Source organism: Remersonia thermophila, chromosome 4 (genome assembly GCF_042764415.1).
Source record: "Remersonia thermophila strain ATCC 22073 chromosome 4, whole genome shotgun sequence".
NCBI classification, from domain to species: Eukaryota; Fungi; Ascomycota; class Sordariomycetes; order Sordariales; family Chaetomiaceae; genus Remersonia; species Remersonia thermophila.
Genome location: NC_092220.1, coordinates 1,045,316 through 1,058,365, shown reverse-complemented (window position 1 = coordinate 1,058,365; position 13,050 = coordinate 1,045,316). Strand labels below are relative to the sequence as shown.

General features: G+C 62.3%; 5 protein-coding genes across 5 annotated transcripts; 3 read left to right on the top strand and 2 right to left on the bottom strand.

The window, feature by feature from the left end:
• Window positions 1-1,394: 1,394 nt before the first annotated feature.
• Window positions 1,395-2,039, top strand: VTJ83DRAFT_4414 (uncharacterized protein; the record flags this gene model as incomplete). The annotated part of the gene is made up of 1 exon (XM_071010901.1): window positions 1,395-2,039. One exon carries the CDS (start codon window positions 1,395-1,397, stop codon window positions 2,037-2,039), a length of 645 nt encoding a protein of 214 aa, XP_070865864.1.
• A 1,520-nt stretch (window positions 2,040-3,559) lies between these two features.
• Window positions 3,560-5,837, top strand: VTJ83DRAFT_4413 (uncharacterized protein; the record flags this gene model as incomplete). The annotated part of the gene is made up of 5 exons (XM_071010900.1): window positions 3,560-3,946; window positions 4,042-4,286; window positions 4,352-4,500; window positions 4,573-4,907; window positions 4,995-5,837. 5 exons carry the CDS (start codon window positions 3,560-3,562, stop codon window positions 5,835-5,837), a joined length of 1,959 nt encoding a protein of 652 aa, XP_070865863.1.
• Window positions 5,838-6,026: 189 nt separating this feature from the next.
• Window positions 6,027-6,911, bottom strand: VTJ83DRAFT_4412 (uncharacterized protein; the record flags this gene model as incomplete). The annotated part of the gene is made up of 1 exon (XM_071010899.1): window positions 6,027-6,911. The coding sequence occupies one exon, from the start codon at window positions 6,909-6,911 to the stop codon at window positions 6,027-6,029; it is 885 nt and encodes a 294-aa protein (XP_070865862.1).
• A 1,001-nt stretch (window positions 6,912-7,912) lies between these two features.
• Window positions 7,913-10,869, bottom strand: VTJ83DRAFT_4411 (uncharacterized protein; the record flags this gene model as incomplete). Its single annotated transcript, XM_071010898.1, has 6 exons — window positions 7,913-8,085; window positions 8,226-8,424; window positions 8,529-8,882; window positions 8,952-9,328; window positions 9,419-9,548; window positions 9,610-10,869. 6 exons carry the CDS (start codon window positions 10,867-10,869, stop codon window positions 7,913-7,915), a joined length of 2,493 nt encoding a protein of 830 aa, XP_070865861.1.
• Window positions 10,870-12,117: 1,248 nt separating this feature from the next.
• Window positions 12,118-12,937, top strand: VTJ83DRAFT_4410 (uncharacterized protein; the record flags this gene model as incomplete). Its single annotated transcript, XM_071010897.1, has 2 exons — window positions 12,118-12,424; window positions 12,513-12,937. 2 exons carry the CDS (start codon window positions 12,118-12,120, stop codon window positions 12,935-12,937), a joined length of 732 nt encoding a protein of 243 aa, XP_070865860.1.
• Between the last annotated feature and the right edge of the window lie 113 nt (window positions 12,938-13,050).

The window sequence follows — 13,050 nt, the reverse complement described above, 5'->3', positions numbered from 1 at the left end:
TACCGAAGGACTCGTGAGCCTTGTCCCTCGGGACGACGTCAAAATCTCCAGCTTTGTTTGACATCACCAAACTATTCCAGGTGACCTTCCTGTCGCCGACTCTTTTTCGTGTCCGCGAGACCCACGAGGGCATCGTTCGGCATAGAATCCATTGCTAATTCTGTCCCTAGTGCGGATACCTTTACGTTGTCCAGAAGGACTATTATGTACATTCTGGTGTATGTACACACACCAGTTGCTGACTTGGCAGCACTGCCACACGAACCAGCCCCATCAACAACGCCTACCACAGTACGCTAGTTATCACGAACCGAACTTAACGAGGCGGTGCACCGGAGACCGTAGCCATATCCACCGTGTGTGTACGTCTAGTTACAAAGCATATGTTCACATGTGCAAGTAGCTAGCGATTATACGATGTCCGACACACCATAGCCGCCTGCAGCCATCCAAGCCCCGGTCGACGAGGCCCACTTTCCATGAGAATCCCCCGACCAGAGGCTGTGCCACCGGGAGGCCGCCGGCTCCGTCTGGGGTCCGTCGGGATCAGAGTGGAAAAAGAGGCCAAGACTGCGTGAGACATGTATACACAGTAGTATGTGGGATGTTCCTTGCAGCACTACACAGTACGCAGTCAGGAACAGATCCCAAAACGTTGTTGAAGATGCGCAGCTGACGCCAGTCCGACGAGGTAGGAGATGGCCAGGAGCTGCGGGATGTATAGTTAGTATGCATGTACGATGTGCACAGTAACTACTGCGTACACGTGCAACGGACTGAGTACTGTGTACATAGTTACGCAGTATGTGCTTTGCAGATGACCTGATCAAGACAGGACTGCGACAGATTTCAGGGGGAAGGGGGGTGGGTAGATGCGGATGCTGGAATTGGCAGCCAGGCCCATGCATGTTTGGCAGACACCATTTCCCCTGACACCATTGATCCAAGCAGCCAAGAAGAGCTGAAAGAGACGGCTCCAGCCGGCCCCCCGGCGTTGCACCAATCATGGCTGGCGCCAGCTCGCATCTGGCCAAGCGCGAAGGTGATTCCCATGGGGCCGAGGAACAAAGCTGAGCGTTCCCCAATGCGAGAATGCGAGGGGGAGACAGATGGGCCCAACGGGGGCTTGGGTTCGTGGCGCAGGTACGGATGGAGTCGGTCGGACGGAATTGGGAATGCAGATTGAGGGCAGAACCCAGGAGCATTGGATCTTGCGATGCGGCGGCGGGAGGGGCTCGCGTTGATATAAGATCAAAGGGCAAGGGACGGGTTCCTCTCTCCCCCTTTCTCTCACACAGGCACCACCACGCCATCAACAAGACCTCGATCGTCTCTCAGACAGGCTCTCACCACCGTCAACCTTCGTCCACACACCCACGTATCCAACCATCAAAATGGTCGCCTCCAAGACTCTCATCGCCGCCTCCCTGGCCGGCCTCGCCTCGGCCCGCATCCTGCAGGTCGACGTCGTCAAGCGCGAGGTGCAGATCCTGCAGCAGCGCCAGACCGGCAACGAAGACCTCGACATCTGCGTGTCCGCCATTGAGTCGGTCATGTCGGACGTCCCTACCGGCCCGCCGGAGCTGACCAGCTGGTTGGCCACCCAGACGGCCGTCGATGCGTGCGAGTTCACCGTCCCCGCCGTGATCCAGCCCCTCTTCGACAAGTACCAGTCGTCCATCGTCTCGTGGTACAGCGCCCGCAGCGCCGAGTGGTCCTCGGTCCTCTCGCTCTGCCCCAGCTTCGCGACCGTCACCGACAACCTGGACGCGGCGGCGTGCACCACGGGCGCCGCCACGGACAGCGACAACAGCGACAACGACAGCGACGACGAGCCGACCGCCACCAGGGCCGGCAGCGGTGCTCAGCCGACCAGCGGTCCGAGCTCGGGCAGCGGTCCGAGCTCGGGCAGCGGCTCCGACTCCGACACCGACGGTGATGACGAGGCGGACGAGCCGAACGCTGCTGTCCGCCCCACGGGCACGGCCGGCCTTGCTGTGGGCCTGGCTGCTTTCCTCGGCGCCGTTGCCCTGCTCTAAAGGAGTGGAAAGAAGATGCCAAGAGATTGGAAGGAGGAGAGGCGCCAAAGCTGCGGCGTGCTTCTCCCAACCGCGGGAGAACGATGGCGGCTTACCTGTCCACTTGGTGGGTAGCAAGCTAGCTAGCGAGCGGCGGGGGTTGTTTTGAGGGCGGCCTTGGGATTGGATTCATGGGCAGATACTATCTGTTTAATAGTAATGATTTGATGTCGGGCTTCATTGTTCCTCATGCGTTTGCGTTGTGAGCTTTTCAGTCCTGGTGGTGGTGGAGGGGTGATTGGTGTGTATGACATGCGACGTGACGGCGGGCAGTGAGACGGTCCGCTTCCTGGTTGGACAGACGCACGCTCACTGCATATTCCATGTCGTGTAAGCACGGCCAACGCGGCCATTGGTACGTTGTCTTTGCTTTGCATGATCGGCCTGCTGTCTTTGCTCCAAGAATGTAGCTACTATGTAAGGGACTCTGTAATACCTTGATGTACCTGAGTGAATGTGGAAACTCGGCGGTGTTCTTGGACCGGCATCTCCTCTCCCCCCACGCACTCTCAACGTGGACAACCCCACGACCGCCAGACACTTTATTTTACCATCGGTTTTACCCATGTCACGCGAGAGACAAGACAGGAAGGCAGTGTTCAGGCTAGCGGAAGAACTGGTCATTTGGTCAAACTGGCGGTGTTGCTTGAGGTGCAGAAAGGCCCGTTTGGGATGATATTGTTATTGCGAGAGAAGAACGGCATTCGTCAAGAACACAACCGGCGAGCCCAAGTCCGAGTGCTACCACCTAGGAAACACGAATGACACTTGTTGAGCGACAACAACAACGACACTAAAACAAAAAGGGAAAGAAAAAGAAAAAGTACAAGAAAAAAAGAAAAAGAGACAAACCGGTCGATGACGAATGCATGAAGAAACAGTAACGGTTCACGCACGGATGTTTACAGTAGTTATCTGGGAACGAGTTCTATGATGGAGGGATTGGCATCATGCCAGGTAGGGCTCGACGCGAGAACTGAGATCCCAACATGCTTGAAATAACGTTATCAGGCATGCTGGAAAAGCAAGTTCAATCCTGCATCTCTACCAGTACAGCACAAGTCCATCTTGGTAGCCTATGGCCGTTCTGTGGCGAGCGCCATATCCTGCACGTCTGCATGCGTCCGGCTCAAATTGTCGATATGCTGCCATGTAGCCAAACTGATTGGCGGCGGGCGGGCCTTGTGAGCGCATAACAGTCGGGGATGAAGCAGAAAGGAGGAGGTGTAGAAAGGGAAGCAGAACCCTCATCGAACGCGCGGCCATGGTGCCTATCCAGCCCAGGCCCGGGTGTGTCAGGCGGCGCCAAAGAGCATATAAGTGGGAGCTCACCGCTTCGTGGTGCGAGGCTCGCCCGGTTCTCCGTCATCACCAGAGGTTCTCAACATCAAAACGCCGCAGCCAGCGAGCACGTCCGACGTCAACGATCCCACCCGTACAGAAAAAAAAAAAAAAAAGCCCATACCCTGTTTCCCGGAGACATGGCCATACCCTCCTCAGCGCCCGCCGAGCACCCTCCGGCCGCGGACATCCGCGCCGAGCTGGCCAAGAACCCGCTTCCGGTGATCCCCCCGGGCACCGTCGACGCCGATGCTCTGACCGGCGAGGTGCGAGCCAAGATCGCAAGCGGCCTTGTCGCCGACCTCAACGCCGCCCTCGCCGCCGCCGACGCCGGGTCCCTCGCCCGCTGCTTCTACCCGCCCCAGGCCTACTGGAAGGACGTCCTCGCCCTGACCTGGCATCTCCGCACGTTTTCCGGGGCTGCCGCGGTCGCTGCCGCGCTGCTGCGGACCAACGCGCTGAGGCGGATCAAGGGCGGCGTGAGGCTGGAGGGAGAGCCCGCTTGGATCCCCGTCAGCCCTGTGCTGGTAGGTTTTGTCGTCGACCAATGGTGATGGGGATCAGGGGGCGATGGTGGTAAGAGGGCGTGAGGCCAATGAGGGATGCTGATGCGTGATTGTAGGCATTGTTCGACTGCCGCCTGTCGTTCAGGACCACCTCGCCGGCGGCTGAGTGCAAGGGGCGCATGCTCCTCTTGCCCGTGAGCGAGGGAGAGGCGATGGAGTGGAAGATTTGGTGCTTCAGCACGTGGGTCGACGGCCTGACCTCTCACCCGGAGGACGAAGGCCGGCTGCGCGATCCAGGTTGGACGGTCCAAGGGCCGGAGCGGCTCGAGACGGACGTTTTCATCATCGGAGGCGGGAACGCGTGAGTAGGGCTTCTTTTGCAAAGCTTTCCATCGCTGGCTTGGGTTCCCTGGCTGACCCGCCCAGGGGCTCCTCGCTCGCCGCGCGCCTCAAGGCCCTCGGCGTCGACAGCATCGTTGCCGACCGCAACGCCCGCCCCGGCGACAACTGGGCGCTGCGCTACGACGCGCTGAAGTTCCACGTGCCCACGCAGTTTTGCGACATGGCATACCTCCGTAGGTCGTCCCGTCTCCTTGGCGTCCCGCCTGGCCGGCCGCTGACGGTTTCTTCTCGCGCGCGGCGGATAGCCTACGAAAAGCACCAGCAGCACCCTCACCTCCTCTCGCGCGACGAGCTGGCCGAGCAGGTCCGCCGCTACGCCGAGACGTTCCACCTCAACATCATCCACTCGGCCACGGTTCGTTGGACGACCTACGACCCGTCGGCGCAGCGGTGGACCGTGCAGCTGCAGACCCCCGGCGGCCAGCAGACGGTCGTCTCCAAGCATCTCGTCCAAGCCACCGGATACGGCTCGCAGAAGCCCTACGTGCCCGCCATTGCCGATAGGGAGGCGTACCAGGGCATCAGCCTCCACTCGAACGAGTTCAAGAACGCCGAGGAGCTCAAGGCGAGAGGCGTCCAGGTGAGATTCCGCCCCCGAGAGCGAATCGAGAAGAAAGACATGGGGCACCGTAGGGAATGCTCACCATCGCGACCGTCCCCCTCCCAGTCCGTCCTCGTCATCGGCTCCGCCAACACCGCCTTCGACATCCTCGCCGACTGCCACTCCGCCAACCTCCGCTCGACCCTCGTCGCGCGCTCGCCGACCTACGTCGTCCCGCTCTCGCACATCTGCGACCCCCGCGGCCTGGGCCTGTACACCGTCGTCGGCGCCGCCGCCGCCGACCGCGCCCTCATGACCCTGCCGCCGTGGGTCGACGGCGGCCTGACCGAGTCGCTCCTCGCGTTCCTGTCGTCGCAGGAGCCCGACCGCTACGCCGCCCTCGCCGAGGCGGGGTTCCCGGTCATCGACGGCGCCCATCCGGACGCGAGCCTGCCGCACAACCTGCTGGAGAGGGCGGGCGGGCACTACGTCGACATCGGCGGCACGGATCTCATCGTCCAGGGAAAGGTGGCCGTGAAGGGCGGCGTCGAGCCGGTCGCGTACACGGCCCGGGGGCTGCGGTTCTCGGACGGGGAGGAGCTGGCCGCCGACGCGGTGCTGTGGTGCACGGGGTTCGCGGATAGGAACGCGAGGGACGTGGCGGCGGAGGTGCTGGGCGCTGCCGGATCGGCGGGGGGGTTCGAGGAGAAGCAGGAGGAGATGAAGACGCCGGGGGAGGCGGTCTTGGGTCCGAGGGAGATCGCGGCCCGGCTGGACGCCACGTGGGGCGTTGATAGCGAAGGCGAGGTTCGGGGCATGTGGAAGCGCCACGCCGGGATGGAAAACTACTGGAGCATGGGCGGACATACGCAGCATCACAGGTGGCATTCCAAGACGGTGGCGCTGCAGATCAAGGCGGCCCTCGAGGGGATTCTGCCGCCGGCGTACCGGGAGACGCCGGGGTTGTGATGCCGGGTTCAGAAGAGGGGGGGGGGGGGGGGCGGCAAGCTTGTATGGGCCGGTGAAAGGTCACTCACTAATACCTTATAATATCCTGCTGGAGTAGAACACGGGACAAAAGCCCAGATTGGTACGTAGGCACGTATGCCTTGGTCATCGACCCTCCCTTCTTGTCTTCGATTCCCCCCTTTCTGTCCTCTACAGCTTGCTATCCTTCCACACGGGGCTCCTCTTCTCGACGAAGCTCCTCAGGCCCTCCTTCATGTTCTCCGCGCCGTCCATCTTCTTATACAGGCCATCCTCCAGCGTCTTGGTGCCTTCCCTCGGCCCCAGCGGCTCCCACCCCAGCCGGACCCCCTCCCTCGTCGTGATGACCGAGTCGGGCGAGTTGCCCACCATCTCCTCGGCCACCTTGATCGCCTCCTCGACCGCCTTGCCCTCCGCCGCCACAAAGTTCACCAAGCCCCAGCCCCGCATCTCCTCGGCCGTGTAGTCCGTCCGCCCCAGCAGCGCCAGCTCGTTGGCCCTCTGCAGGCCGACGCTCCTCGCGACCCGGGGCAGCGCGCCCGCGACCGCCACCACGCCGCGCTTGACCTCGGGCAGCCCGAACCGGGCCCGCTTCCCGTCGGCGACCACGAGGTCGCAGTTGACCGCCATCTCCATGCCGCCGCCGAAGCACAGCCCGTTGACCGCCGCGAGGACGGGCTTCTTGCCGTGCCGGTTCGAGAGCCCGCCGAACCCGGCGGCGAGGTACCGCGCCCGCTGCTCGTCCGTGTAGCTGTCCTTGACGACCAGCCCGCGCTGCTTCTGGTCCCACTCCTTGAGGTCGGCGCCCGCGCAAAAGGCGCGGCCGTCGCCGCCCGTCAGGATGGCGCAGCGCAGGGACGGCGTGGCGTCGTACCATTCCCAGAGGGCGGCCATGGCGAGGTGCTGGGGCGTCGGGATGGCGTTGAGGGCGCGCGGCCGGGCGAGGGTGACGAGGAGGATGTGCGGACGGGGCAGGGAGAGGTGGACGTTGGGGACGGCGGGGGGTGGCGGGTTCAGGGAGGCGAGGGCCGGGTCGACGGCGGGAGCGGCGGCCATGGTGTTGGTTGGTGGTTGTTTTTGTCGTTGTTGTTGTTGTTGTTGTCGTTATCGAGCGGGTGGGGGTACCTTTCACGGAGCGGAGGCTTCTTCGGCGATGGTGATATGTGTGATGGTGATGGTAAGCAGCGGTGCCGGTGCCGATTGTGTAAGTCGCCAGGGGGGGGAGGCGCCGTGTCGTTCCGGGCTTCAGCGCTTCAACTCGTATTCATACAGCTTGCATCCAAGCATCCTCAATGCGGTCCGGCTCTCCATAAAATATAGTATGTACTGACGTACACGACTCCATCCAGAGCTGTCAACACTCCAACGATCACCCCCCTAAGCACGCTAGCGCCGGTGTTGGGTCCGCCGAATGCCTAGGTACAACGTCGGCGTCGGTTCTTCCCCGCGGGGGTGATGCCGCGGCCCCGGGTCGCGCCAATCGATCGCGGGGAAAGCCATGGCAGGGATCCTCCGGCCGGGGGCGGAGCCGAGGTTCCCCCTCCCCCGGATTTATATCTCCTTGCTCTCTCATCACCCACTCTTAACACGACAACCCGCTGCGTGAAGATGGACAGCTGGAGGCGCTATGGAGAGGGATGGGCCGTTTGGTTGACTGGGTATCTCAAAGCTTGATATCGAAACCGAGCCATCACGAATCTGTTGTTACACCTGGGTTTCCTGTTTCCTTCAAGGTACCCATCTAGCCTGCACCGATGATTACAGCTTCACTTTCTCCTCCATCCCAAGACTACCCAAGGTACCGTGGGTGCTGTAGGTATCTGACCTACCCCGTGATTAGGTAGGACCTCTCTAGAACCGAAAAAAAAAAACAGCACATTGAACAAAATACTATTATAAATTAAACAAGATAAGGGTATCTCCGCCCGTGGCCGAAAAAAGAACAACAAAAAAAAAAAAAAAAGGGAAAAAAAATGTGTATCTCTCCCAAAACGCCAGGGCCCTGTAGACCATCCCAACAACCCTCCCCCGGCCCATTCAACCCCAACATTCCATTATTATACCCTATCAGGGGGCAACTCTGGACCCTCCCCTACCTGGTGGCTCCAATCCACCACCTCCTCCACAACGTGCACCGGCGACGTGTCGAACGTCTCGGTAAACAGCTGCCCACACCAGTACAACGTGCTCTCGTACTGGTGGGTGGTGCGGAGCCGGAGGACTTGCTGCTCTGCACAGAGAACGATCGGTTAGCATCGGAGGCCGTCGTCGTCGTCGTCGTGTCCCGGACCGAGATGGGACGCGGGTGAAGGTCTTGGGCATGAGAGGCGAAAAGAAACGAATAAAAAAAAGAACAAGGAACAAACGTACCTCGCCTCGCCACCATGGCCTGCGTCCGCTTCATGAATTCGACCTGCTCCTGGTCCAGCTTGGCCATGGCCGCCACCTTGGGCGACGTCCAGTCGAGCCGGAGCGGGGCGGAGCCGTTGCAGACAAAGTGGAAGCGCGCGAGGATGGACTTGGCCGTGTGGAAGACGGCTTCGAGGAACTGCGTGTTGGAGTATTTGGTCTACCCATACCCAGGCGAGGAGAGACGGTCAGCATCCTAGCATCCGCATGAAACGCCGCCGTAGGGAGGGGAGGGTAAGCGCGTTGTGTCGCCAGCACACCGACCTTCATCGTGTGCGTCCTGGCGTGCGCGACCGAGTGCCGCGCCAGCCTCTCGATGTGGTTCAGCAGGATGAAGGACGCGAGGTACACCTCCCACCAGGTTTCCGGCTTGGGGGGCGTGATGAGCTGCTCGAACTTGTCCACGACGGCCTGCCGCAGCGGCCTCAGGATGAACTGGATCACGATCTGGTCCAGCTGCGTGTCCATGGTGGGCGGGATCGGGATCTTGCCGTGGTGCGGGCTGGTCGGGTCGCGCACGCGGGGCACCCCGAGGGTGTCGGGCCCGCACATCTGCCAGGGGATCTCGATCATGCGGGAGATGGCCCAAAGGTCGAGCGAGATGGCCACGAGGGAGTCCTGGGACGCCACGGTGTTAGGCACCGAGGGGTTGACGGAGAGGATAGGAGAAGGAAAGTAAACACGAACAGGTTTCTTCTTCGCATACGCCATCGCCATCGACACCGTCATCCACGCGAGCTCGTCGTCCGTCTGCAGCGACTCGAGATACGACCACTTTGCCTGGGCAATGTACTGACAGAAATGTAGGCGGATCTGGGCGACGTTTGTCAGGCAAAAGTGCGGCATCTTGAGCTCGCGGGGCTCGCCCGTCGCGCGGTCGCGCCATTTGTAGGACACGACGTCGCCGGGAAGCGGCGCAAACTCGGATGCGTACACGGTGAGCCGGTGGCGGCCGATGAGCTGCGTGAGCTGGAGCGTCCGCACGGGCGCGTTGGGTTTGGTCATGTCCGTAAGCTGGTAGACGGTGCTGCGCGAGGTGTAAAACGGTTCGTTGCGTGCAGGGCCTTGGGCGGAGGGGGGTCAGCGACGGATGAGAGACGGACAGAAAGATACAAAAGGGGGGATGGGGATGGCATGTTTGGGAGGAGGCTCACCGGCTCGGAAGAAGAGGATATCTTGCAGCGTGGCCTTGAAACAGGGCATGCGAGGAGCATTCTTGTAAATCCTCGTCCCCGCGCAGAGGGAGCAGCTGACGTAGGGACTGCTCTTCCGGGCGAGATCGCACTAGACGGCGGCGTCAGCGAACCGGGCACAGATCGACGGCGGCGTGGATGGGACAACCCACCAGCCTCTTTGACTTCTTGCACCTCCCGCAAACCCCCTCCCTCCTTGCCAAGGCCGTCTGCTGCCGCTTCTCCGCGCTAAACACGGCTCGCGTCTTGATGCGGCTGCCAAAGGTACACATGGTCCCCTTGAGGTTGCCCTGCTCGTCCCTGACGGCGACCTCCCGGATCATCTGAGACGTCACCCCTTCGGGCGGAATCTCCTCGGCGGCCGGCCGCTTCGTGCCGTTGGCCGGTTTCCACAGGACAATGGGCAGGCTCGGCGTGGGAGCAGGCTGCGATTGCGATCCCTCGAGCTCCTGAGACGTCCCCCGCGCGTTGGCGACGATGACGCCGACGCCGACGGCAGCGGAGGAAGAGGGCAAGTCGCCCTGTCTGCCGGATGTACCGCCAAGTTCTGCTTTGGCAGGGATGTTGGCGCTGGCCCTCACGGAGGTGCTCGACCATGACGGGCCGGACACGCTCGGGAACCCGCCGCGGCCGTCGCCGAGGTTCTCAAGCTCCGCAAGGGCGGCGTTGATGGCCAAAGGACCGGCGGCATAACCGGCGCATGCCGTGTCCGCACCGGCCACGGCGACCGGCGTCCATGCGTTCAGCGCTGCAGACGCGGGCGGCGGCGCCGGTGCGAAGCATGAGCCGGCCAAGTCGTGCGATGTCGGGAAGGACAAGGGGTTGAGGAGGTCCTGGCTGCGAGGAGGCTGGGAAGCGGTATAGCTCGCCGAGGTAACGGGCATCTGGCTGGCGGGGTGGCACTGCGTGGTGGGCACCGCGGCCCAGATCAGCTGCTGTCCATGCCGGCATCCCGACGGTCCGGTCGCCAGGGATGTCTGCCGGGCGCGTGGCTGCGGGGTGGATGCCGCATACAACCCCGCGATCTCGGACAGGACCGACGAGGGGACGCCGCGGGTCGCCGGGGTCGCCGGGGTCGCCGGGGTCGCGCGTGAAGTCGTAGCAGCAGCGGGCAAGCGGGTCGGGTGGACGTCGAGGAAGCGGGATGTGAGACCTGCGGCGTTGGCGCGAGCGGCCTGCGACGCGCAGGTCGCCGGCCCGGGAGTCCCCAGATCGACACCGCCGGTAGGGGCGACAGCGCCGGAGCGAAAGGGGGAAGAGCCGGGTCCGGCATGAGAAAAGACGGGAGCCTGGTGAAAGGCGGCGAGGCTCAAGATGGGATCCCACAGCTCTGCTTCGGCAGCGGCGGCGCCGGCGTCTTCAAAGAGAAATGCGCCGTCGGGTCTGGGATTAGCGCGGTGGTTTTGATCCATGGCATCGGAGATGAGGGGTCGGATCGCAGCGTCGCAATGTCTCACGGCTCAAGTGAGGAGAGGACCCGAGGGACTGGGTCGGTAGGGGGAGCACCGGCGCCGATCCAAGCCAAAGCGAAAACGAGAGGACCCAGAGCGGTATTCCGACGTCCGAAGAAGCGTTGGCTCTAGACTGCCGACCCGGGCATTCTTGTGTCTCTCCGCAGATGTTGGGATGTTTGGATAGGAAATGCTCGAATGCGGGCGCGACAGCCTCTTCGTCGTGTTCTCCGTCATCCCCCCTTCGGTGCGCCTCCCCCCCCCCCCACGAACAACCATCCTGCGCCCCGGAGCTACCCTGGAGGCTGCGTTTCTTGGTGCCCAATCATGGCGGCGTCCCTCGCTGCGCCTCATTGCCCGTTTCACTCACCGCAGTTCCAGCTTGGGAGTAGGCTGCTACCAAAGCGCTTCTGCAGACATGCGCTCCACGAATAAGCCATCTCGTGCATCGGCCGAAGACATGAGGTGGTGGCCGGAGGAGGGGGGGGGGGGGGGGGATACGCTAATACCGGCGCGAAGAAGAAGGACGGTTTGTGACCATGGCCTCTTCTCTTCCTCCTGCTCCTGTCCGTTGCTGGCTCTCGCAGGGCGCACCCCAAGCCTTGTCTGCGGGGGCGTTTCGCCATGTCGCGGGGCGCTTCCCATGCCAAGATGCAGCCCCTACGGCACGAGCGAGGCGCCGAGCCACCACCTTGGTGCGTGCTTCAGCTCTGGTGAACGTGGCGGCGTCTGGCCAGGGAACGCGCGTCGGGCCACGCGCGTGAGCATCTTGTGCCACTAGCCCACCTCATGATCCCGAGCAACCTTGCTGTCTTATTTCAGACGTGTCGTGACATGTCGTCGGTCGTGGAATTGCGGCGAGCCGTTGGCGTTTCAGCGTGATGACGGCGTCACCTTAGTGAGAGACGTCCGGGTCCTAGGTGGGAGGCCTGCCCGGCTTCGGGCTTGGGTCTTCTCGCCTGACGATGAAAAGGGAGGGGGGAAGGCGTCGGGTTCGGGGCGAAATGCAATGAGGCTTCTCTCTTTCTGCTCTTTGCTCATCCGTTTGGCACTTGCAACCTTGAGAGCTGGTTGACCTGTTGATTCAACGAACCGGCACAACTTGTCCCCTCGCCTGCCCGTTCTCACTGCCCATTGAACAGCACAGCATAGCACAGCACAGCCAAGCTCGCTCAATCTCAGACCTGGCGCAAGCCCGCAGAGCTGGTCATGGAGCCCCGGATGGGTCTTCCCGGCGACGTTGATGCCGTCACCAGGGTCATCATCAACACCATGCCCTTGGACCCCCAATGGGACTACCGCTTCCCCTACCGCAAGCAGCATCCCGAGGACCACTACAAGTACACGCGGATGCTCTTTGAGTACTTTCTCGACCCGGAGCACGATGATTGGGTCGTCATGGTGGTCGAGGACAGCCTGGAGCCCGGGGGGCCCGCCGAGGTGGTAGCGTTTGGGGTCTGGGACGTATCGTACATCAACAAACGTCGGTACGGCCCGGGGTACAAGCCGCAGGATCGCAAGTCTCTCCGTTTCGTTTGCTGATGGCTCTTCTCTGCCGCGGCCGCCAGCCCCGCATCGACAAACGCCCGCTAACTGCTGCGTAGCCGTGACGGAGGTGGAGGAGCGAGGGGGCAAGCACCGGCGGGATGCCAACCACGAGCACTTTGACGAGTTCAGGCGGGGCCAGATGAAGGCGTACGATAAGTTCTTTCGCCCGTTGGGCCCCGAGCAAATGCACCTGCAGATCCTGGCCACGCTGCCCCAGTTCCAACGGCGAGGCCACGGCTCCGCCCTGTGTCGGTGGGCCATGGATCTCGTGAGGCGGGACTCCCTGCGGCACATGTCCGTCATGGCGAGCCCCATGGGCCGCGAGCTGTACACGTTCTTGGGGTTTGCGTGGGTCGGCTCGTTTTGGATCCAAGTGCCGGGCGAGGAGGAGAAGCTGGTGCTGCAAGCCATGATGTATCGCCCGCCAACCGCATCCAGGACCAGCTTGGAGGATGTCGATGGGAACTGCGCCGTGAGCTGATGGCGAAATCCGGGGTATGGGGTTTGTTCCGTGTGATGTTGGTATGTACGATCATAGACAGATGGTAGAGAGACGGCTCGACCCAGATCGTGTTTGGTTTTGGGGCAAAAGTG